This window comes from Saccopteryx leptura, chromosome 5 (assembly GCF_036850995.1).
Source record: "Saccopteryx leptura isolate mSacLep1 chromosome 5, mSacLep1_pri_phased_curated, whole genome shotgun sequence".
NCBI classification, from domain to species: Eukaryota; Metazoa; Chordata; class Mammalia; order Chiroptera; family Emballonuridae; genus Saccopteryx; species Saccopteryx leptura.
This window is the reverse complement of record NC_089507.1, coordinates 172,366,211-172,389,985: the sequence shown is the minus strand read 5'-3', so window position 1 is coordinate 172,389,985 and position 23,775 is coordinate 172,366,211. Positions and strand designations below refer to the sequence as shown.

The window sequence follows — 23,775 nt, the reverse complement described above, 5'->3', positions numbered from 1 at the left end:
TGAGAAACAGGATTTTGCGAAGGGAGGGGGCTTTCTGGAGGAAAGAGACTCAAGTGGAAGAGATTTGCAGAGAAACCAGAGAGGGGTCCCGAGAGAGGGATGCCCCCAGGGGTCAGGCAGGAGGAGAAGAGAGTTGGGAGTTCATGGAGAAGGAAAGATTAGGAGTGAAGGTTTTAGGTGAGGTTTCTTTGGCCAAAATCGGCCTGCGTGTAGAACAAGCGGTACAGAAATTAAGGACAGTAGTGAAAGTAAAAGTAAGCCTGCACGTAAGGAATTTCAGAAGCCTTTCCTGTCCGGTGGCAAAGATTATCTAGATTTCTCAGTATGTTGAAATCAAAGGTCCTGTTTTCAGGCCAATGGGAGTCATTGTCGAGCCTATATTGAGGCCAGGCTGTGTTGCAAAGGAAAATGAGTAGAAGATAGCCCAGCGGGGTTTGGTCAGATGGCTTTGATCTAGAGAGGGCGTCCCCACCTCCAATCACAATCTCAAAGGAGAGAGCTCTCCTGGGCATGTGGAGTCGTCCTACTTAGGGGTCGTCACCACCTAAGAAGGAGCTCAAAGAGAATGTGGAGGGATTTGGCTAAGCACTTAGACTTTTGGAATATGCTGTCCCTGGGACAGAAAAATGGCAAACCCCTCAAAATGTGAGGCTGACCAGAGAAAACCATCTGACGATGGATTAGGGACTTGTGGGTTGAATTAAAGCCAACCAATAGAGGGAAGGGAGAAACTCCTTACCTTTCTCTGGTCTAGCAGGAGTTCGGGACAGGGTTGGACTGCTGGTTGCTCAACCGTGCTCACACAGCCGAAAAGAATCACTGAGTTAGCCTGGATAGCTGCCGCTGTCCAATGCTTCTCTGGTTGTAAGTTCGGCCGGCAAGAGGATCGTCCAGGCAGCCGGTACCCCATCCCTGGTTTCGCACCAGATGTAAGAATGAGATGGCACTCGAACACCAGATGTGCAGGCTTTATTAGAGGAGAAAGACCTGCCGGGGCACTTCTCCGGGAAAAAGGGCACCAAAAACAGACTGAGGCAAAGTTTTATAGGGTTGGGGATAGCCTCGAGCAAGGGTGTACTGGTATGTTTGGCTTTCTGAATACTCCTCCTTGGGGCGATTGACCAGCTTCCTGGAACCCTCTGTCCCAGGGGCGATTGTCCGGTAATTAAGGTTGAGGTCAGGCAGCCAAGCTGAACAGCAAAAGGACAGTTGTAATTCCTGGTAAATTCATGTATCTATCAAGCACAAATAAAGAATAAGCACATTTTAAACTTTACAAACATTGGAAATCCACTATTACAATACATATCTGAAATGTCACAGCAAAAACTTCAGCCAAGGGCGGCTGCTTTCCTGTCATGCCTGCATTGAAATCTTTTTTTTTTTTTTTTTTTTTTTTTTTATTTTTCTGAAGCTGGAAACGGGGAGAGACAGTCAGACAGACTCCCGCATGCACCTGACCGGGATCCACCCGGCACGCCCACCATGGGGCGACGCTCTGCCCACCAGGGGGCGATGCTCTGCCCATCCTGGGCGTCGCCATATTGCGACCAGAGCCACTCTAGCGCCTGGGGCAGAGGCCACAGAGCCATCCCCAGCGCCCGGGCCATCTTTGCTCCAATGGAGCCTTGGCTGAGGGAGGGGAAGAGAGAGACAGAGAAGAAAGTGCGGCGGAGGGGTGGAGAAGCAAATGGGCGCTTCTCCTGTGTGCCCTGGCCGGGAATCGAACCCGGGTCCTCCGCATGCTAGGCCGACGCTCTACCGCTGAGCCAACCGGCCAGGGCCTTACTTTTTTTTTTTTTTGTATTTTTTCTGAAGCTGGAAAGGGGAGACAGTCAGACAGACTCCCGCATGCGCCGGACCGGGATCCACCCGGCACGCCCACCAGGGGCAACGCTCTGCCCATCAGGGGGTGATGTTCTGCCCCTCTGGGGCGTCGCCCCGCCACGACCAGAGCCACTCTAGCGCCTGGGGCAGAGGCCAAGGAGCCATCCCCAGCGCCCGAGCCATCCTTGCTCCAATGGAGCCTCGGCTGCAGGAGGGGAAGAGAGAGACAGAGAGGAAGGAGGGGGAGGGTGGAGAAGCAAATGGGCGCTTCTCCTATGTGCCCTGGCCAGGAATCGAACCCGGGTCCCCCGCACGCCAGGCCGACGCTCTACCGCTGAGCCAACTGGCCAGGGCCCTGCATTGAAATCTTGCCTCTCCGTCTTCCACATTTCAGGGAACAGGGAATTTGGACACATTCTTCTGTTTCTCTCTCCAACATGTGGAGTCTGCAGAAACCCATCTTCTTCCCCTACATCAGCAAGAAGAGTTTAACCCAGTTGGCTCCAACCTCCTGCCTTGAGGATGCTGTCATTGAAGTTAATCAATTTGTCTTGTCTGTTGAGGTGTAATATTCATGCAGCAGTGTACAGATCACAGATTACAGCCTGATGAGACACAGAATGTAAGAATGAGACGGCACTCCATCACCAGATGTGCAGGCTTTATTAGAGGAGAAAGACCTGCCGGGGCACTCCTCCAGGAGAAGTGCACCGGGTTACAGACTAGGGGCGAGTTATATAGTGTTTGGGAGAGCCTGAGAGGATACTGAGGCAAAAGTCCTGGTATGTCCGGAGCCCCTCCTTGGGGCGGCTTATCAGCTTTTTGGAATTCCTCTATCTCAGGGGCAATAGTCCAGTAAGGGTGAGGTCTGACAGATAAGTGGAACATCAAGAGGGCAGTTTGGAATACACATATCTATAACAGAACATTCCCAGCATCTCAGAAAGTTCCCTTGTGTTTCCTGACAGTCAATCACTACTACCCCCAAATACTTTTCTAATTTTCATCTCCTTAAAAGTTTTGCCTTGTTTTGAACTACATACAAATGTTGTAAGGTACCAAAAGCTGAAAATTGATATTAATATTCTGGGAGGAAAGATCAGGCTTTCCTGTCCTGTCCCTCTTTTAGGGAGGGGAGGGAGAAGAATGTAGAAGTTTCTGGTTTACGAGAACAATAGGTCATTCAGTTTTAAATCTAAAATAAAAGTTAACCTAGAAACTTCTTCTCTTTCAATACTAGGCAGCATTTACATACCACTTTGCATTGATTGTAGTTCCTCCCCTTTCCTGGAATCTTAAGGGTAACATACCTCTAGGGTAGTAAGGGAAGGTGAACCCTGAAAGATTTGTAAACATCTTTGATTGTGTTACCTTAAGAGTCTTAATGTTTCTGTGTATCCCCTAAACAAATGTTGTCAGCTGTACCATGATGTCATGCTCTCTCCCAGCTGTGTGTGAGCAAGGGTATATAAACAGCCCCTGAACTATTTTTGAGATTGCGTAATTTGGCCTTGCAGATGCCCTGTGTTAGCCATATGTGGCCAGCATATTAATAAATCTCCCCTTCTAATAAATCTCTTCAAAATTCATCTGGACTGGGTGTCTCTACGTAAACTCGATGAAATAAGGTACAGTGCCTTTCAGAATCGGGGGTGCGGTACTTTATAACATATGGGGGCTGTAAAGCCAGAAGCCAGGGCCACTATCACAGCAGCCCAGCTCATGCAGGTTCGCATTGGATTTGGACAGTCTGTAAAGAAACACTGGAGCCAAAAACTGATAGGCCATAGTCTTTAATTCTAGCTTGCACCCAGCGGGCAAGTAAAAACACACACTGGGCTCCAAAACCCACTCACATTCAGTGCTCACAAAGCCACTGACTTATCCGAGTTTCCTAGAATCAAAGGTTTCTAGCTCACCAGCCTTATTCTCCTCAGTTCCCCATCTCCTTCCTTATCCCAGATACAAATTCTGCACAAACTGGCATCTCACTCAGCACTCCGCCATCTTGGCTGCTTCTCCTGGCCACATGGCCTCTTTCTGCTCTCTGCTCTGCTCTCTCCTCTAATGATAATCTCAGGAACCAATAGCGCAAGCTCCCGCTCCGTCCCCATTTTATAGTGTAGAAATCCAAACTCTTAATCCAATATACAAAATAGGGAAGTCTCTACTACAAAGTCACTTCTCTGAGGCATGATTGGATTGTACCACCCCACATCAAAAAGGGTGGGAAAGGCTTAATCCCAAAACCAAGTCCCAGGCTACAATGATCCTGCCTGCCCACCGGCTGCCCCCAACACACATCAATATCACCTGGGCGATGGCCTCCTCGTGGGCAGTGCCGTCTTTAACAAAGTGAGCATAATACATTTTATCTGCCCAACAGTCCACCCCTATGCTCACTTTACTACCCACATCTATACCACCGGCATCCCTATGCAAGGAAATTAGAACATTACACAAATTACAACAGCAAAAATCATACAGCTTCAACAATTTTATTTATTTATTTATTTATTTTATTATTATTTTTTTTTTGTATTTTTCTGAAGCTGGAAACGGGGAGAGACAGTCAGACAGACTCCTGCATGCACCCGACCGGGATCCACCCGGTACGCCCACCAGGGGCGGCGCCCTGCCCACCACACGGGAATCGAACCTGGGTCCCCCGCACGCCAGGCCGACGCTCTACCGCTGAGCCAACTGGCCAGGGTCAGCTTCAACAATTACAAAGGTACATTTCACCAGTCTCTCAGCACTTAGCCCAAAGTGCAAAATGTCCTCGGCCTTCTTTCTAGCCACAAGAAAAGCTTCCCAGGGCAGGGGAGTGCTTCCAGCAAAGCCGCCCCCCACCCCCATCAGGGTATTTCACATTGTCCAAAATCCATAATCCGTAAGTCCATCCAACAAAGGAGCCAGTGCCCACTCCGGTCGTAATCCAGGAAATCAGTCCACGCACGTGGGGCATCAGCCACCCCCCTCATTCCTGCTGTCCTGGCAGGTCTTACACTGTCCCAAAGAGGAGCACATGGCAATGGCAGTCAGCATTTCCATCTTGGCTCTGAAGAACATGATAACATCCATCCTATGTCCCCAAAATCGCAGACCCACCAGGAGCATAGTAAGAACTCCTTGCTTCTGGGCTCTCACCTTCTGGAGACTGCGGATTGCAACTCCAGCCCGATTCTCCTCAACCTCCAAAGAGGAACTGGGAACATCAGCTCCCACTGCCCGGCTCGAGCCCCGGGCTGCCGCCTTCTGCTCCGTAGACCTTGCAGCTCCAGCCTCATCTCTGGCCTCAGCCCCGGCCTCCCGCCACTGCTGGCTCTCCACAACATCCAGGGCAAGCTGCAACTCATGAACCTCTGAATCCTCCTCCAGAAGCTGCTCCATTTCCAGGCAAATCTCGCAAACCTGGTCGGCCTCCTGCTCCAGCGCTTCCTCCAGCTCCAGGGTCAGCATCAGTTTCTCCCGCATTTGCTCCAGCTCCTTCCACTGCTTGGTTTGCAGGTCCCGGGCAGCCTCTTCCACAGAGCTCTCAGTTTCCTCACGCATGGCTGTAAAAATCAGCCAGCCTACAATCCCCAAAAGGACAGCCATGGGGAACCCTAACAGCAGCCAGTCCTCTACTCCACTGCTCAAAGGTGGCAGCTCCATACCGATCTTGGAATCCTGCCAACTACGCCAAATGTAAAGCCAGGAGGCACGGCCAGGGCCACTATCACAGCAGCCGCCTGTCTCATGCAGGTTCGCATTGGATTCGGACAGTCGGTAAAGAAACACTGGAGCCAAAAACTGATAGGCCATAGTCTTTAATTCTAGCTTGCACCCAGTGGGCAAGTAAAAACACACACTGGGCTCCAAAACCCACTCACATTCAGTGCTCACAAAGCCACTGACTTATCCGAGTTTCCTAGAATCAAAGGTTTCTAGCTCACCAGCCTTATTCTCCTCAGTTCCCCATCTCCTTCCTTATCGCAGATACAAATTCTGCACAAACTGGCATCTCACTCAGCACTCTGCCATCTTGGCTGCTTCTCCTGGCCACATGGCCTCTTTCTGCTCTCTGCTCTGCTCTCTCCTCTAATGATAATCTCAGGAACCAATAGCGCAAGCTCCCGCTCCGTCCCCATTTTATAGTGTAGAAATCCAAACTCTTAATCCAATATACAAAATAGGGAAGTCTCTACTACAAAGTCACTTCTCTGAGGCATGATTAGATTGTACCACCCCTCATCAAAAAGGGTGGGAAAGGCTTAATCCCAAAACCAAGTCCCAGGCTACAATGATCCTGCCTGCCCACCGGCTGCCCCCAACACACATCAATATCACCTGGGCGATGGCCTCCTCGTGGGCAGTGCCGTCTTTAACAAAGTGAGCATAATACATTTTATCTGCCCAACAGGGGCTTATTCGAGATCTGGTGTTTTGCATCACCAGATCGAGATACCTCGAATTGGCTGGACTCTCTGCTGAGCTGCCTGGCCCCACCCCGAATTGGCTGGACTCTGCTGAGCTGCCTGGCCCCACTTGAATCTCGTAGAGAGGTGCACCACCTGAGACTTTTCAGGGTTCCTGGTCTTCCTGTGGGGTCTGGACCATTCCTTGGTAGATGCCTTCCGGTTCCCAAATTCGCCAATTTGGATAATTCAACAGAGAAAATCAAGGAGGTAGGTAAAACAACTCTTTCTGCTTTACTGAACTTTCTGGCTTCCCTTTGAACTCTTGCTTTCACTTTTATGTTTGTAACTAGTTTGTAGTCTGTGTCAGACTAGAATATAGGTAGGATGGACTTGGGGGCTTTGCTGAATTGTGACTCTGGGGATGTGGAACCCCGGTGGAAGTAGGTAGGGCTTTCAAAACTGCTTTGCCGGTTGTTACTAGTCTATGGTTTTTATGTTTTAAACTGAATCTGTCGCGAAACAGACCAGACGTGGTAGTAAATTTGCACAGGCTTTCCAAGACCGAGACGTTGGTGGGGAGTTTTAGTGGTCCTGCCTTGGGTTCTAGTTGCGCTCTCAGTGAATGCCAGAAGTGGGGACATGTGTCTATCTCTAGAAAGGCTAATGGAGGTTAAGTCCATTCAGGATTAGTCAGTCTCGCATCACACTGTATCAGTGGAGACTGAGCTAACCTGCATTGATTAATCTCGACCCAAGACTTCTAAGAGACGTTTCTATGACAAAATCTTAGTCTTTATTTTAATGTTCTGTCTCTAAAATCCCTGGTTAAGAAATCTCTGGTGCCGAGACCTGCGTGCACCTGAGAGGCCACAAGGGGGAGCCTTCCCTTGTCTGTGAGGCTTGGTCTTTGTTCATCAAATTATCCAGTATTATTTAATTGAAATAGGTGCACATTGTTTGTGTATAAGTCCTTTGTTCAATGTCTAAACGTGTCTGTTTGAGTCTTTTATGTCAAGATTGGAAGCTTCTGACTAAAAGCTCTGTTAAGTGACTTTCTTTGTTCTCAAAATCTACTCTCAGGGCACTTCATCTGACTTCTCCCCTAAAGGAAAATTATTCCCTTGGGTTGGCTTCTTCCCCTTGTCTTGTGTAACAATTAGTATCTCTATAGTCCAGGGGTAGGGAACTTATGGCTCACGAGCCAGATGTGGCTCTTTTTATGGCTGCATCTGGCTTGCAGACAAATCTTTAATAAAAAATAATAATAACGTTAAAAATATAAAACATTCTCATGTATTACAATCCATTCATTTCCTACCACTCAAGTTCATGGTTGCAGGTGGCTGAAGCTGATCACAGCTGTTCTCTGGGACACCACCAAATTTATTTGGATAATGCATAATGTACACGGGTGGTTGTATGGCTCTCATGGAATTACATTTTAAAATATGTGGCGTTCATGGCTCTCTCAGCCAAAAAGGGTCCCAACCCCTGCTATAGTCAAACACCCTCTTATTCCGGGTGCTAGTTAACTATCTGTCTTATATTTTTGTTTTATTGGTGCACTAATTCTTAGATTCTCCTGAAACAAGTTTTAGTTTTGTAATAAGTAATAACAACTGGGAATTCTAATCCTTGGATAATAAGGACAGTGTGGAATATAGTAATTGGGAACCCAGGTTGTTCTGATCAGTTTCCATACATTGATTGGTGGCTAAATTTAATAATAAATCCACCACAGTGGCTTAAAAGCTTGCTCAATACAGAAAGGGCTGGCAAGCAAGCGATTTAAATGAAAGAAAAGTGGAGCCCACAAATTGAAAGGGTTTCTCCAAACTCTGGAGCAAAAGGATTAGCAAGTAAGCAGTTTGAGTGAGAGAAAAATTGAGCAGCGATGCGCAGAGCGAGGGGTGGGGCAGAGTACGCATGGTCCCTCCCCTCTCCGTCCTCGTTCCCAGGTCTCCGAGGTGTTGCACCCAAGCGGCAGGCAAACTGTAAACAGCTCGCCGCCTCCAGGTGCACAGTTAGGTTAGGATTCAGCCTTACTGTGTGTAGAACAACAGAAAAAAGCAATGAAGCAAGGATAAAATAACTAAAATGTAGAATAAAAATTAGTTTCAAATATCCACCAGTGGACCAAAGGAGGTTTTGCCCATTTAGAAATTACAAGGTAGGAATAATATTAAAAATTAGAACTTTGCTTTAAAAAAAAAAAAGGTAAAAACAGCAAGCTCTCGGTTCTTGGAGTCTGCTTCTCCCTCAGGCATCCACCCCGCCCCTCATGCAAAAGAAAGTTAATATCTCTTTGCCAGCTAGGTAGTTTATACCAAGAATCCCTTATTGTATTATATAAAAATATCTTCCATGTTAAAATACATGCATTGTTTCAAAGGCCTTTTGTTAATTCTTTTTTTTTAATATTTTATTTATTGATTTTTTAGAGAGAGGGGAGAGAGAGAGAGAAGGGGGAGGAGCAGGAAGCATCAACTCCCATATGTGCCTTGACCAGGCAAGCCCAGGGTTTCGAACCGGCAACCTCAGTGTTTCAGGTTGACACTTTATCCCACTGCGCCACCACAGGTCAGGTGTTAATTCTTTTATTTGCTGTTTTATAGTCCTGTAATATTGAAATCTTAGTTTAAATATTAGAAATTATTAATAATGTCTTTTATATAATGTTAGTCATACCTTAGAATTTCTACAAATATATTTTATCATGCTTTTATTAAAATTTCTTTTAAATACTAATGTACTGAATCATTTAACAGTGAAGAGATTCTAGAATTCTAAAGAAGACACCCAAACCTATTTTTTTTAATTAATCTAGCTAATAACATTTCTTTTGTCTTTTTTCCAAAAGTTTATATAAATAAAAAAAGGTTCTCAAGCCCCTCAGTGAGATCTTCTGAGCATGGCATTTAAGGTCTATAATAACGACAATAATAACAAAAAAGACAAATAAGGCCCAAAAGAGGTCAGGAAATACCAGCTTTTGGCATATGCTCTTAAAGGCTCCAGTGCCCCAAAGGGGTTTCATAGAATTTCAGCAGGGCCCTGCTTCAAAAGTGGAAAGAAAAGTCATTGAACTGAGGCCTGCCAGGCTTCCTGGCCCCACTGGGAGACACGCCTTTGCTGTGGAAAGAGGAACACGAAAAGGTAAGCTGCCCCCTTGTTCCATGGAGGGAGGGAGGGTTCAGTCTCTTCTAACCCTGCTCCAGCTACTTGTGACCTGACCTTGCCCAGCTTACTGGGAATTGCCACTGAAGGCCCAAGGACATTGTTCACGAGCCTAACATATTTCTTCCAAGTAGCAGATAAACTGATCTCATTTCTTGGAAACGTAAGTGCCATCTACTATGCCTTGCCTGAATATCTGAGTTTTGTTTATCAATCAAAGATCTCTACTATGAGTATTGACAGTCTGATTTTATTGCTTTATTTAATGTATAGTGTCTCCTTTATTCCTCTTGTCTCAATGCTCCATGCCTATTGTAGGTCGGGACCTGCTCCTAATTCCAGCTAGAAGCAGTGGTCACTAGGACTTAAACTCTAGCTACAAAGTGCAGAATGTGACCACAACTCCAGTGCCTTATGGACTTTTCCTAAATATGTGTAACTCCTGGCCTTTAGGACATTTCTCAGATTTAGTGAAATTATATTAACATATTAAGAACATTCGTGACTGTAAAAATTTTATTTTGAATCCTGTTATATTAGAATTTTATTTTTGTCTAATAATCTAGTAGACTTTAGTCATTTTATTGTATTAAGCCACTTATTATAGTATTTGTTAACATTAGCTATTTGAATTTTATTGTTAATTGTATATTTTTCCAGTCTGCCTCAAAATCGGAACACAGTAATTCAAATGAATAGATGCCACCCAGAACCAGTAGGGTCTTGGGACCTTTATTGCCAAAGGTATATTCGAAACCAATTAAAAAAAAAGATTTTGCTAGTAAAAAAGGAACCCAATAATAATTAGAAACTAATTTGAAGCTATATTGTGCCCACAAATACCCAAAGGTTCAAGGTGAATAAATTGCATGAATCAAATAGTAAAAAAAATAACCACCCTTTTCCTAAGTAATTGCAGGATTTACAGGTTACTCAACAAACTGTTCAAAGACTGTCCAGGAGATTTATTTAGCATTACATCACCCAAGGACTGACTTTCATGTGGACAGGTCCACACACCGTGATCCTGACCACTCCCACTGCCGCTAAGATAGAAAACTGGCGGGCCCTACTCCAACCACAAACCGGAAGCTGGTTGGTCTACGTATGGTGAGTATATGAAAAAACTAAGGACTTTTAATCAGACTTTGGGAAAAGGGAAACTAGGGAAAAATGAAAGTCAACTTAATTGTCACTAAAGGTTAAAATTTTTAAAATCAAAAGTTCTGACTAAAAAGGAATTATATAATTTTAATAGTAAAAAATATAAAGTATAAAAATATTTTTTAAAAAAGGTTGTTGTGGGCCCTGGCCGGATGGCTCAGTGGTAGAGCATCGGCCTGGCGTGCAGGAGTCCCGGGTTTGATTTCCGGCCAGGGCACACAGGAGAAGCGCCCATCTGCTTCTCCACCTCTTCCCCCCTCCTTCCTCTCTGTCTCTCTCTTCCCCTCCCGCAGCCAAGGCTCCATTGGAGCAAAGTTGGCCTGGGCGCTGAGGATGGCTCTGTGGCCTCTGCCTCCGGCGCTAGAGTGGCTCTGGTTGCAACAGAGCAATGGCCCAGATGGGCAGAGCATTGCCCCCTGGTGGGTGTGCTGGGTGGATCCCGGTCCCGCGCATGCGAGAGTCTGTCTGACTGCCTTCCCGTTTCCAACTTCAGAAAAAAAGATTAAAAAAAAAAAAAAAGGTTGTTGTAAAGGCCAGTTATTTCTAAATAAAAAACTTTATAAAAATTAAAAGTTTATATAAATTACAAAAGGTTTATACAAGTTATAGAAAATTTGTAGAAAATAATTTGAACAGTCAACTGATTTTATTTTTTTTTAATTTTTTTTAATTTATTCATTTTAGAGAGGAGAGGGAGAGACAGAGAGAGAGAAGGGGGGAGGAGCTGGAAGCATCAACTCCCATATGTGCCTTGACCAGGCAAGCCCAGGGTTTTGAACCGGCGACCTCAGCATTTCCAAGTCGATGCTTTATCCACTGCACCACCACAGGTCAGGCCTCAACTGATTTTTAAAGAATGTTTAGTCACCCTAGCTAACAATTTTATTGTCTGTGACAATTAGTCCTCTTCTTTAATATTGCTTATACCATATTTAATCAATTTTATAACAAGGTTTGTTCCTATCTGTTAAATATCTGTTACATGTTATAAGTTAATAACCCTAGACAACAGCCTCATACTCCTCAGTAAATTAAGTCAAGGATTTGACTTAGGAAATAGAACCAGTGGGGATATTGTAAGGTACCAAAAGCTGAAAATTGATATTAATATTCTGGGAGGAAAGGTCAGGCTTTCCTGTCTCCTCCTTCCTTTAGGGAGGGGGATAGAGAAGAATGTAGAAGTTTCTGGTTTACAAGAACAATAGGTCATTTAGTTTTAAATCTAAAGTAAAGGTTAACCTAGAAACTTCTTCTCTTTCAATAGGAGGCATAATTTACATACACCTTGCATTGATTGTAGTTCCTCCCCTTTCCTGGAATCTTGAGGGTAAAATACCTCTAGGCTAGTGAGGGGAGATGAACCCCCGAAAGATTTGTAAACATCTTTGATTGTGTTACCTTAAAAGTCTTAATATTTCTGTGTATCCCCTACACAAATGTTGCTAGCTGTACCATGATATAATGCTCTCCCCTGCCCGTGTGTGAGCAAGCTTATATAAACAGCCCCTGAACTATTTTTGGGACTGCACGATTTTGGCTTGCAGATACCCCATGTTAGCTATATGCAGCCAGCATATTAATAAATCTCCTCCTCTAATAAAACTTCAAAATTCATCTGGACTGGGTGTCTCTACATAAACTCAATGAAATGAGGGACAGTGCCTTTCAAAATCTGGGGTGTGGTACTTTATAACACAAATGGGATCATACTCTTTGGTAGCCTGGCCTATTTTGTTCAACATTATATCTATGAGATTCACGCACGTCCATTCCTCTGCCCTCAGCTTTTTTAAACAATGGGTCCTACCCCTGTGCTATATTCTCTATCTCTGAGCCTGTTGTTTCTCTATACCTCTCCTTCCCCTCTTGTCTTGAATGCTTTTCCAGGTCCTTTTACATGCCACCAATATCTTCTGAGGGCCTCAGGGTCCAGCACTTTGCTCAGGGTCAGCCCACAGGAATGCCTTCTCTCCTTTTCCACAGGCACCATCTCATCGTCTTTCTGGGTTCTGGCTTGCTTCATCCTCAACTGCTTTCTCTATCCCTGCTCCTAGCCATGTTGTAAGGTATCAAAGGTTACAGAATTAATATTAATATTTTAGGAAGCTTAAGGAACATTTTATTAATTTGAGCAAGGTGTGCAGAAAGATTTTGTAAATGATCTTTGTACTTGTGTGGTTAGCGTAAAATCAAGATGGCCAATGGCATTGTGTTGTAAATGCAAAGGGGAAGGAGACTTGGATTATCTGACCTTCCACCATACCTGTGGGGAAGTAGGGTGAATAGCTAGCCACGTGCAGGCAGAGAAAGATTAAATTAAACCTTTTCTTATATTTATTTTTTTACAGAGACAGAGAGAGAGTCAGAGAGAGGGATAGACAGGGACAGAGACAGGAACAGAGAGATAGGAAGCATCAATCATTAGTTTTTCATTGAGTGTTCCAACACCTTAGTTGTTCATTGATTGCTTTCTCATATGTGCCTTGACTGCGGGCCTTCAGCAGACTGAGTAACCCCTTGCTGGAGCCAGGGACCTTGGGCTCAAGCTGGTGAGCTTTTGGTCAAACCAGATGAGCCCGCACTCAAGCTGGCAACCCTGGGGTCTCGAACTTGGGTCTCCTGCATCCCAGTCTGATGCTCTATCCACTGCGCCACTGCCTGGTCAGGCCCTTTTCTTATATTAATGGGCCATTTACAGGCATTTTTCCCCATGGAAACTACCTCTCCCCTCCTGAAAGCATGTAGTTAATGTATGTATTTCTGGACAAAGGAATAGCAAATGAACACTAGAAAATATAGGTATGTCTTTTAATATGTAAAGTGACAGTTTTACCAATGTTACATTGTAAGTTTTAATGTGTAGAAACGTTTTTTATGAATCCTATAGACAAATGTTATAAACTTGCTAATGAATTGTGTCCCATCCCCCTTCATTCTTTTCCAAACCTATATAGGAGAAAACAAAGGTTATAAGCATATGCCATGATGTCAGGCTTTTTCCCCACCCATGTATAATTAAGAGTATATAACCAGCCCCTAGACCATTAATGAGACACACAATTTGGGACTGCTGTGTAAGATATATGCAGCCAGCATTTTTAATAAATTTCCTCCTTTAATAAAACTCTTCAAAAACTTATTTGAACTTGGTGCCTCTATGAAAACCCACGGAATTGTGGATTGGGTACTTTCTAACAGCCATTCCCAAGACTCTACTCGTCCCCCTCCATCCTGTCTCCCAGCTGCAACTTCACTTTCCAGCTCTAGATGCTCCATCCCCTGGGCGGCACTACCTGGGCATTCCTCCTCTGGCCTCACAAAGTCAACTTCCCACAGGCAAAACCATCCTCATCATCCAACCATCCTCCCAAGCCTGCTCCCTATGTGACTTTCCTGTTTCAACGCACAGCATCACCCATGTCACACACCTGCCCCCATTCTACGTGGGCCAATTGTATGTCCCCATATGCTTTTGTATCTATTTTCTCTCCATCCCTAGTGTCACTGTTCCCGTTCCAGGATGGGTTCCTGACTTCTCATGTGAATCAGTCCACCAACCTGTGCTCACTTCTCTGTGGCCTTTCTTCTTCCATTTACATTTACATTTAATCTTCCCCTGACATCCTCTGTGGGGGCAGAGTTCAAATGTCTTAGCTGTCACATTTAAGGACTTTCTAGACTTGGCTCCCACTCAATGTGGCAGATGTGTCTTCCACAGCTCCTCATCCCCTGGTTCCCAGCCAAACTGGGCTATTAATCACTATTCCCTGAGTATATACTCAGTGCATTAACCACTTACTCATTTAAGTCCCACAACAACTCTAGGAGGTAGGCACTGACAATACCATCCCTAGTTTACATAACCTAGTTACAAAGGTTGGGAGAGGCTAGTATGCCCAAGGCCCCACAGCTGGGGGGGTGGAGGGCAGGAGCTGACCAGGGTAGTCTGGCTTCAGAGCCTTTCTCTGTTCACTCTCCCAGCTACAAGCATGGCCCTTGGCCACACTGGAGCCACAGGGGACAAGCTCTTACCTTCCTCTTACATGGTGGGCTCCTCCCATCCTTCAGGGCTACCTCGAATACATTTTATCTGACCTTCCAGCTGGAACTAATTATTTCTGAGCCTCCCACAATCTATTTAGGCATTTCTTATATTATTTACCACATTTTAGGTCGTGTTACCACACAGTAATCCACTTTTCTTTTCAACTGATCAAATGTCAATTCTCTAGAAGAGACTTTGTTCGTTGCTGACTCCCAGGGACCGCAGCCAGGGCCTCGTGAACTAATGACTAGTGCACTTCCTTGCTCCCCTTGAGGATTGAGACCATGTCTTCGCTATCTTTTGTATTTTCTAAGTCATTTATTGAAGCCTTTTTCCCCTTTGTTTTACACTCACATGAACGAGGCCCCTGCTCATAGAATGTATACACTACTACTGTTCATTACCTTGCATTCAGAGCATTGCAAGGCAGTATTTGTCAAATGAGTGAACTGGATCAAAATACTAGAGGACACTGGAGTCCGCACATGCCAGTGACCTTCACTGTTATGTTGGCCTGGGCGTGTCCCACACCCATAGGACTGCAAAACCCTTCTCATTCTAATTCACTCTTCCTGCCCCCACTGCTCACAGCCTGCAATAGCACATGTGCCATTCCTTCCCACTCATGTGGTTCCATCACTTACATTTCTTAAAATCTAAACTGCTAAACTTGAATTCGTGAATCTCTACACTAAGCTTTCATCTCCCTCTCCAGACTTACCTCCCGTGCTCCCCCTGCACAAACCTACCACTCCACTGGCTTCCTCGTCTCCTCCACCCCAGCCTTTCCTTTGGTTTCCTTTGTCCACACTGTCCCCTTCAACTGGCATATGCTCCTCCCCTTCCTGATTAAAATTCTGTACCTTTTCCAAGGCCCAGCTCAGATGGCCAGCACCTGTCTTTGCTTCTACGGACCATGTGTTCCCTGAGGGCAGCCCCCATGTTCATTCCTGTTCCCCCAGGCTGCAAACTTGGCCAGTGCTGGTCAGGAATTGTTAGGCAGAGTCCAACAGAGAGAAAGGTAGGAATTCTGTTCGGAAACATTCTGAAGAAGGGAAGGCCACTGCATTTAGAATTTTATTGCATCTAAGAGATTAAGTGAATAATTAAGGTTTGACAACATGTAACTGCCTATGCAACCAGTGCTTGCAATGCTCATTCCGAATGAACATTCTCAAATGACTCCAATGCTAGAGACAAGCATTAATAACTTCAACCAACACATTCGTCTCCTGGCGGCACTAAAGCTCTGGGCTGGCCGCTGAGACGCTCTGCAGAGGGTGTCTGCCAGCCTTGGAGGGTGCTTTCAGTCCATATCTACCCTTCTGTTTGTCTTTATAACAGAATTTATTCTCTTTTTTCTCAGCCTTTCCCGATTCATGTTCTCTATCCTGCAAAACAAAAAGACCACAGTGAGGCCCGGACACCCAGTCAGTGCTCTTCGAAGTGGTGAGAGGAGCTGGCAGCTGAGCAGGAAGCAGAGCAGCCACATCAGCAGGCGCCTGCTCCTGAGCCTCCACACGGGGTCAGTCTTCTCCCATTCCTGGGGCTTTTCCCCTGGCAGCTGGGAGGTCATGGACTTGACCTTGCCCCATCCCGACTCAGCTGAAAGAAACCTGGGGCGGTTTCTGGTACCTGATTCTCCATAGTGCAGCATCTTCTTTGGATGGCTCCTTGGCCGTCTGGCTGGCTTCAGCAATCATGTCTCGAATTTTCTGTAGGCAATCTGCCAGATTTCGGAACTGATAGCGACTGCATTCAGAGGTGAGTATCAACTCTCCTGACCTGTTGATCTTATTTTTATGCTGCGGGAACAAAGGCAAAGCCAGAGTTCTACCAAGTAAAGATTTCAAAGTGACTGAGGGGCCCTGGCCGGTTGGCTCAGTAGTAGAGCGTCGGCCCAGCATGCAGATGTCCTGGAATCCAGCCAGGGCACACAGGAGAAGCAACCATCTGCAACCTTCCCCTTGTACCTTCTTTCTGTCTCTCTCTTCCCCTCCTGCAGCCAAGGCTCCAATGGAGCAAGTTGGCCTGGGCGCTGGGGATGATTCCATGGCCTCCTCCTCAGGTGCTAGAATGGCTCTGATTGCAACGGAGCAACGCCCCAGATGGGCGAATCATTGCCCCCTTGTGGGCATGCCGGGTGGATCCCGGTTGGGCGCATGTGGGGGAGTCTGTCTCTCTACCTCCCCACTTCTCACTTCAGAAAAATAGAAAGAAAAAAAAAGTGACTGAGGGATTGACAGGGAAGGGGCCGGTGGTTACCATGATGGCCATCTTCTGCCGCACCGGCTCTGTGATCCAATCCGCAGTCGCCAAATGGAACCGGACTTCAGCCTTGGAATTAACTGAAAAGAAAGGGACAAGGGAGCAGGTCACTGAGACTCTAGGTAGGCTCAGCACCTGGGTGGCTGGTGACCATCCTGAAACAAAGGGAGGCAAGAAACCTAACCAGGTACTTTTCTATCCTGTGTCAACTCAGGGACACAAAGCTGGCCATGGAACGAGCCTGCAAGATACTGAGGCACTTTTTTTTTTTTCTTTTCTTTTCTTTTTTTTTACAGAGACAGAGAATCAGAGAGAGGAATAGATAGGGACAGACAGACAGGAACGGAGAGAGATGAGAAGCATCAATCATCAGTTTTTCATTGTGACACCTTAGTTGTTCATTGATTGCTTTCTCATGTGTGCCTTGACCGTGGACCTTCAGCAGACCGAGTAAGCCCTTGCTCGAGCCAGAGATCTTGGGTCCAAGCTGGTGAGCTTTTCTCAAACCAGATGAGCCCATGCTCAAGCTGGCGACCTTGGGGTCTCGAACCTGGGTCCTCAGCATCCCAGTCCGACGGTCTATCCACTGTGCCACCACCTGGTCAGGCTACTGAGGCACTTTTGGAAAAAAAAATAAACCTCCACGAACTAACTCCCCAGTGCTTCTCTTACAGGGTATGAGGTTCTGAAAAGAATGGGGGGATGGGTTCCACAAGAATGAAGGAAACCTGTTCTTCAAGCTGGCTGCCAACTCACACTATGATTTCCCTTTGTTCAGGCTCACGCCAGTAGGTCCCATTGTGTAATGGTTATAGCACTCTGGACTCTGAATCCAGACTCACAAGCCAATCCGAGTCTTAGCAACCCACTGAGAATCAGACCACATTCAAAAGAATAGAGGATTATTATAAACTGGCAGTATTTAAACTTCTGCTAAAAAAAAAATAAAGAAAGAAAGAGAAAAGCCTTTTATGCCTCATGAATGTAAACACAGAATCCTCAAGTCCATCTTCCAACTAAGTTCTAAAGTGAATGAAAATGACTAGATGCCTTGTACCTTTGTTAACATTCTGGCCTCCAGGACCACTACTCCGACAATAAGAGATTGTCAAACGATCTGTAAAACAGAACACATACCAAAGAAATTATTATCCTGTGGCAAAATATTACACATCTCTCTCAGTGACTTTTATATATACATAGAAACGTAACATGCAGATCAGTAGAATAAGAGATTATAGATCAAGTGTAAGTGACTTTCCCAAGGTCACAAAAGACGAATTTATGACCAGGGTTGTCTGTTTCTGATCTAGTACATTCCACCAGATCCAGCTGGCCTAGCTTTTTTTTTTTTTTAATGTTTGTTTTATTTATTTGAGAGGGAGAGGAAGGAAGGGAGAGTGACAGAGACAGGAACATCAAGCTGTTCCTGTTTGTGCCCCGACCAGGAATTGAACTGGCAACCTCTGTGCTTCGGGATGATGCTCCAACCAACCGAGCTATCCGGGCAGGGCATGGCCTAGCTTTTTGATGTTTGTTTTAAAACAAGGATTCTTTCAAAAGTTCAACCTAAGGGACAAACTTAGTTTAAGGTTATATTTCAAAACATGGTAGATGTGGAGCCCTGTAGACTGTAAGCTCCGAGAGCACAGGCGTGTGTCTAATTCACTGTGGCCTTCCAGTACTTAGCGCTTGGTCAGTGTTTAAAAACATCTGCTGGATGAATGAGCACTTGATTTGGAGCCTGGAGACCTGATTTCTAACACTGACTATGTGATCTTGGCCAAGTCCCACTGCTTCTTTGGGTCTCAGTTTTGTGTGTGTGTGTTGGAATATGTAAAATAAGGTTTCTTCCTTCTGTTTTTACAACTAATAAAAAGCATCCTTATAGTGTCTGAGGAAAAGAAAAAAGGAAAATTTCAGATGACTAGAAGCTGAGCCGAGGAAGTCTGGGTGGCAAACTGTGGCAGCCTGGTGGTGGTGAGCCGGCCTCCCTGGGCAGTGGTGGCCCATCTCGGGACTGTCTCTGAGAGGCTTTCCTCCCTTTGACAGATTAGGGAACAAAAGTTCCATCACGGTGTCGGCAACCTATCCTGTATCCACACAGGCCACCTTGGTCTGGCTGGCCCTGTGGCCAAGTCTGTCTCTGCAGGAATGCCCGTGATCGCCTAGAGCACAAGAGCACGGTAGGCAGGTGAGGAGCAGTGATATGGCCATCTCTCACTGCCTCCCTATCTCCCTGGAGGCTGGCGTGTCAGTTTCTGAGCCTCCCATTCTGATGAGACAGGCTCTCTACCTCCTCTAGGCATGAGCACACTACAGGACTCAGCTGCAAGCTATCAAATCAGCCACAGGCTATCCTCGCCTTGTTACCATCCCCTGGCCTTTTTGTTTCAGTGTCACCCTGAGCAAGAGCCCTGGGGAGCCAGCCCCTTTGATGCTGTTCCTGTCCCTGTCTGTGGAAGTCACAGACTCTGAGTCTGAAAAGGGCTGGTTGTTTCTTTCCAGGCCACTCTGAGGCCTGGCTTCAGGCTTGATGGTGCACAATTAGAAAGCTATGCATAGGGTTTACAGGGAGAAGTCCCCATGAGTGTGTCCTTTTCTCTTCATTCCCCAAGGTAGTTCTGCTGTCCAATTTCTTGTGCATCCTTTCAGATCTATGTATATATATAGAAATACATGTATTTCAGATATATACATAAGACACAAATAGTAGCTTGCTATACATATTCTTCTTTACTATACATATTCTTTTTTTGTGTGACAGAGATAGAGAGGAACAGATATACATATTCTTCTGTACCTTATTTTCTTCAAATGATAATTAATTCATTTATGGTAAAGATTATTCCATGTAACAAGAACATCAAGAGCTCTCCATTTGTGCTGCGCACTGCACAGCACTCCAAAGTGGCCGTACCATCTTTCTTTCTTTTTTTTTTCTATTCTAAACAGTACTGAAGTAACACCCAAAGAGAGTTACTTTAACTTACTTAAGCTGGAGAGACTTGGACGAACTCTGTGAGGAGTGGGGGGAATGGCTGATTTTTTATAAAATGAAATTACTTACCAAGAGGAATGTCATTGTTGGCTTGCTTTGCATCATCCTGTAAAGTAATGTACACAGTGTCAAACAAATATTACCTGCCAGATGACTTCTAACTGGTCCAGGGAAAACAAAGAAATGATGTAAAGCCACGACACTAATGTAATACAGCTATTTTCAGGTCCCTAGCAAAATCATATCAGAGGATGGAAAGTATCCCCAGACCCCAGGAGTGCCCCCTCAGAAACACTCCTTCAGGAAAATGCAACTGACTGGAGGAAGGTCTCCAGCCTTCCCTGCCCCCACCTTAACTAGTGTCGGGCACCATCAGAGGCCTGGCTCCTGGGAGACAGGGTGGGAAGGCACCAGGGAGACTCCAAAAGCCACATCCTCCATTGACCTGGAGTGACAAACGTGGTGAGCCACCATGTTCTCTCGGCTTATCTGGGAGTTTGCCTGCCTTGAACAGTGCCTACTACATCTGTCTTGAGGTTTCTGTCAAACTGAACTGCTCCCTCCAGGATCTCTCACTTTCTTACTCTCCTTTGCTTGCTCTTTGCAACCTTTAAACACTGACATGCTCCTGGAAACCTTTTTCTTCTCTATCTTATCCTTTCCCTAGAACATTTCATCCATCTATGTTGATAAAAATATCATTTGTGTTGGTGACTCCCAATTTTCTGGCTCAAACTCAAACCTCTTTCTTCAACTCGAGACCCACACAGCCAACTGCTATTCGGCGTTTCTTCTCAGATGCCTCAAACCTCGACCTCAGAAAGGACTTCCCTTACTCCCATCTGAAGTAGCTCCCCAGCACTCTCCATGACAGCATCCTGCTCTAGTCATTACTTCTCAATACTGACTTGTTTCTTCCATTTGTTCACTGTGTGCTCCTTCCACTAGAACAGAAGCTGTATCTGCAATGCTTGAAAGTGTCTGATGCAGTAAGTATACAATAATTTTTTTTTGCCAAATGAAAGAACTTTCTAATCTCAATTAGTGGCAACTCAATCCTTCCACTGCTCAAGGCCCCAGACTTCAACTCCCTCTTATTCTCACTTCTCATAGAAAATGCATTAGCAAATCCTAGAGGCTTTCCCTTCGGGATATACCTACAACCTGAACAATTCTCATGATCCTTATTGCTTTCACCCTGCTTGTCATCTACCTATACTGTTGCAAACTCCTAACTCGTGTTCCTGGTCTTGCCGTTCTACAGTCTTCTCTTTTTATAAGGCTCTATCACTGCGATCCCTGTAACACCCAGTTAGGGCATTCCACTCATCTGCCTCAAATCCTCCAACAGGTTCCCATAGTGGCCTGCTTGTGCACGCTGCTGTTTTGAAGTGGCTGTATCTGCTGTTCCTTTTCCCCTCTATTCCCATGGCTTGCAGTCTTGCTTCTTCCTGGTTCTTACTCAAATGTCACCTTCTCAGAGGCCTTCCCAGACCATCCTACTTAAAACTGCAACAAACCTGGTGAGCCACCTACCTTACCTTAGCACTCCTCTTCCTTTCAGGCGTAATTTTCTCTAAAGTAAATCACCATCTCTGTATACTCTGTACTATTTATTTGACTTATCGCTGTCTCCTTGCATTAGAATTCAAGCTCCACAAACATTAGGATTGCTGTGTTTGTTCACTACTCTATCCCCATGCCTAGTGCACAAAGCATGCTTTCAATAGAAGTTTGTTGAATGAGTGAACGAATCAATGAACGTTCTCTTCCAGTCCTTTCGGTGGAAACGCAACAGAACTGGCTGGGTCCTATCTCTCCCGCTCCGAGGCCAGATCCAGAGCTTGCACACAGCGGGCTGTCATTAAACGCATCCTGAGGAACAGGAGAGCCCAGTTTCCTCAGGTGTGCTGGGTTACTAGAGGCTAAGGGCAGTGTAACTTTCCAAAAGATTCCAGAAGGAAGCATGCAACTTGTTACTGTTCACCCTGCAGGACCAGAATGCCACACTTTTTTTCCTGGAACAAGAATATGGGCCTGAAGGTTGGGGAACTAATACGGGAAAAGTTGGTGTTCTTACAAAAATCATATCCTGCGTACTCTCCCAGCGCCGCACACCTTGAACCTCCCCCGGCCCCAAGACCCGCCCAGTGGCTCCAGTCCTCGGTTGCTTGAGCAACCAGCTCCCTTCCACGGCGGCCTTTTAGATTAGCGGCAGGCATGGCCAATACGGCCCCGGCTTTCTGACGTTCCCCCCATCAGAGGCGAGGAAACGCCCTTTCCGTCCGAACCTCCCGGCTCACCGGGACCTTCCAGGCGGTGTCCAAGCCCCGCGATTCCGGGTAGAGCTCGTCCAGGCTGTAGATGCTCTGGAATTCAGTGCCGTCTACCTGCTTGTGTAGATCCCGGTGGGGGCAGTGTGCAGGCGGTGGGAGCAGGCAGGCTCTGGCTCGGCTCAGGCCCCAGCGTAGACTTCTGGCGGCCGCCATTTTCGAGTCTTGGAGTTGCTTCCGGTGGACGCTTTCTTACGCGGTCCGCTAGGTCGTGTTTCCCTCTGGACTTTGGTTCCTTGAGACTTTTAGCGCCCTCCGGGGCAGGCGGCGAGCTGCGCTTCCGGCGAGGCTCTCTCGCAGTGCCTGTTGGAAGGTCCCCATGGGCTTCCTCCGGGAGGCCTAGTTGGCGCTCTGAGATCTGCCGCAGCGGTGGGGAAGACGTTGGCCGCACAGCGAGCCCTCAACGGAGCTTCCTAGTGAAAGAACCCCCAGATCCGTGTCCCCCAGAAACACCACTTATCTCCCTTTCAGAGTCTGTGCCCTCCTCCTGGACCGCTCTCCTCACAAACATCACACCATCTATGAGGCCTGCTCTGTCTGGCCTAATTCATCTCCGTCCCCTTGACCCTGCCCTGCTTATCTTTTTTCCCCCCACATCTTTGTTTAGTGAATGTGATAAGCTCCAGGAAGACACTAAGGAACTGGCCCACTGCTGATTCCCAGCTCCCAAGAACCTGGCACATCGTAGGTACTCCATACTGTAAACAGGATGAATTCTTTGGGAACGTGTTTTTGAAAGTTGAGTTCTGCTAGAGCTGAGTTTTAGTAACTTCAGGCTCATTCACAAGGCAAGCCTATGAGCAAGACCCTGCTGAGCACGTGTGTGAAACTCTACCGGCAAATACCAGATGGGAGGAGACGAACGAGGGTGAAGAAAGAAGTGTTTTTAAAAGTGGACCACGCCCACCTCCAACCCCTTTGTGGGGGGAACTAGCAGTTTTGTGGGGCAAGACGGCAGTTTCTCCAGCCGGCAGATAAAGGGAGGCTGAGCAGGGAGGCAGAGATTCAGCCAGAGAGGCTGAGGAGAGCCCTTTCACAGGGCTGTTCAGACAGGAACTCGAAAACGGAGAAGCAAGTTTTGAAGTAGAGCAAGCAGTGCTTGCAAACAGCTGAATGTTGGCGGAGTTACTTTGTTGAGAGGCAGTGTGGTAAATGAAAACAGAACTCAATGTTACTGATTATTAATAACATTAGTGTTTTTTTCTTTATGAAGTTCTATTTTTAGAAAAAGCATAATTATCTAGAAAAATATGTCCCTGGGTATGTTGGCTTTTGAAACAGATTATCATCAAATCAAGGCTTTACCATCTTAACCTCATTCATACAGGCAAAATCTTGATTTAGGAAGGACTAAACCTTCCCCTGGGCACTGGCTTTGTAAACCCAAACTAGGAAGAGAATGGCAATTGACATATAACTTTTGGGCTCTAGGTTGGAAGGAGAGTCTCCTAGGTCCCTCCGAGTCTGACTTAATCGCAAGACCTCAGAGGGAACAGAGGCATCTCCATGGTGAATGAAATAAGCTTCTCAGGGGAGCAAAGCTAGGGATTCACCCAA

The 23,775-nt window shown here is 46.1% G+C and overlaps 1 protein-coding gene across 3 annotated transcripts; it reads right to left on the bottom strand.

Moving 5' to 3' along the window:
- Positions 1-15,680: 15,680 nt before the first annotated feature.
- MRPL58 (mitochondrial ribosomal protein L58) lies at positions 15,681-22,393 on the bottom strand. Of its 3 annotated transcripts, none has more exons than XM_066386914.1 (6): positions 22,189-22,393; positions 19,955-19,991; positions 17,942-18,001; positions 16,882-16,964; positions 16,252-16,421; positions 15,681-16,007 (listed from the first exon to the last, which is right to left on the bottom strand). In XM_066386914.1, the coding sequence occupies exons 1-6, from the start codon at positions 22,372-22,374 to the stop codon at positions 15,923-15,925; spliced, it is 621 nt and encodes a 206-aa protein (XP_066243011.1). In that variant the 5' UTR covers positions 22,375-22,393; the 3' UTR covers positions 15,681-15,922. The 3 variants fall into 3 exon arrangements, with proteins under 3 accessions (XP_066243011.1, XP_066243013.1, XP_066243012.1); XM_066386916.1 differs by having other exon boundaries at positions 15,681-16,002; XM_066386915.1 differs by having other exon boundaries at positions 22,276-22,393.
- Between the last annotated feature and the right edge of the window lie 1,382 nt (positions 22,394-23,775).

Bases quoted from the DNA above. Each gene is read 5' to 3' on its own strand.
- MRPL58 (XM_066386916.1), bottom strand. From the start codon at position 22,374: ATGGCGGCCGCCAGAAGTCTACGCTGGGGCCTGAGCCGAGCCAGAGCC. The intron at 19,992-22,188 runs GTGAGCCGGGAG...ATTACTTTACAG, and splicing joins ACACCGCCTGGAAGGTCCCG to GATGATGCAAAGCAAGCCAA. The intron at 18,002-19,954 runs GTAAGTAATTTC...TCTGTTTTACAG, and splicing joins CAACAATGACATTCCTCTTG to ATCGTTTGACAATCTCTTAT.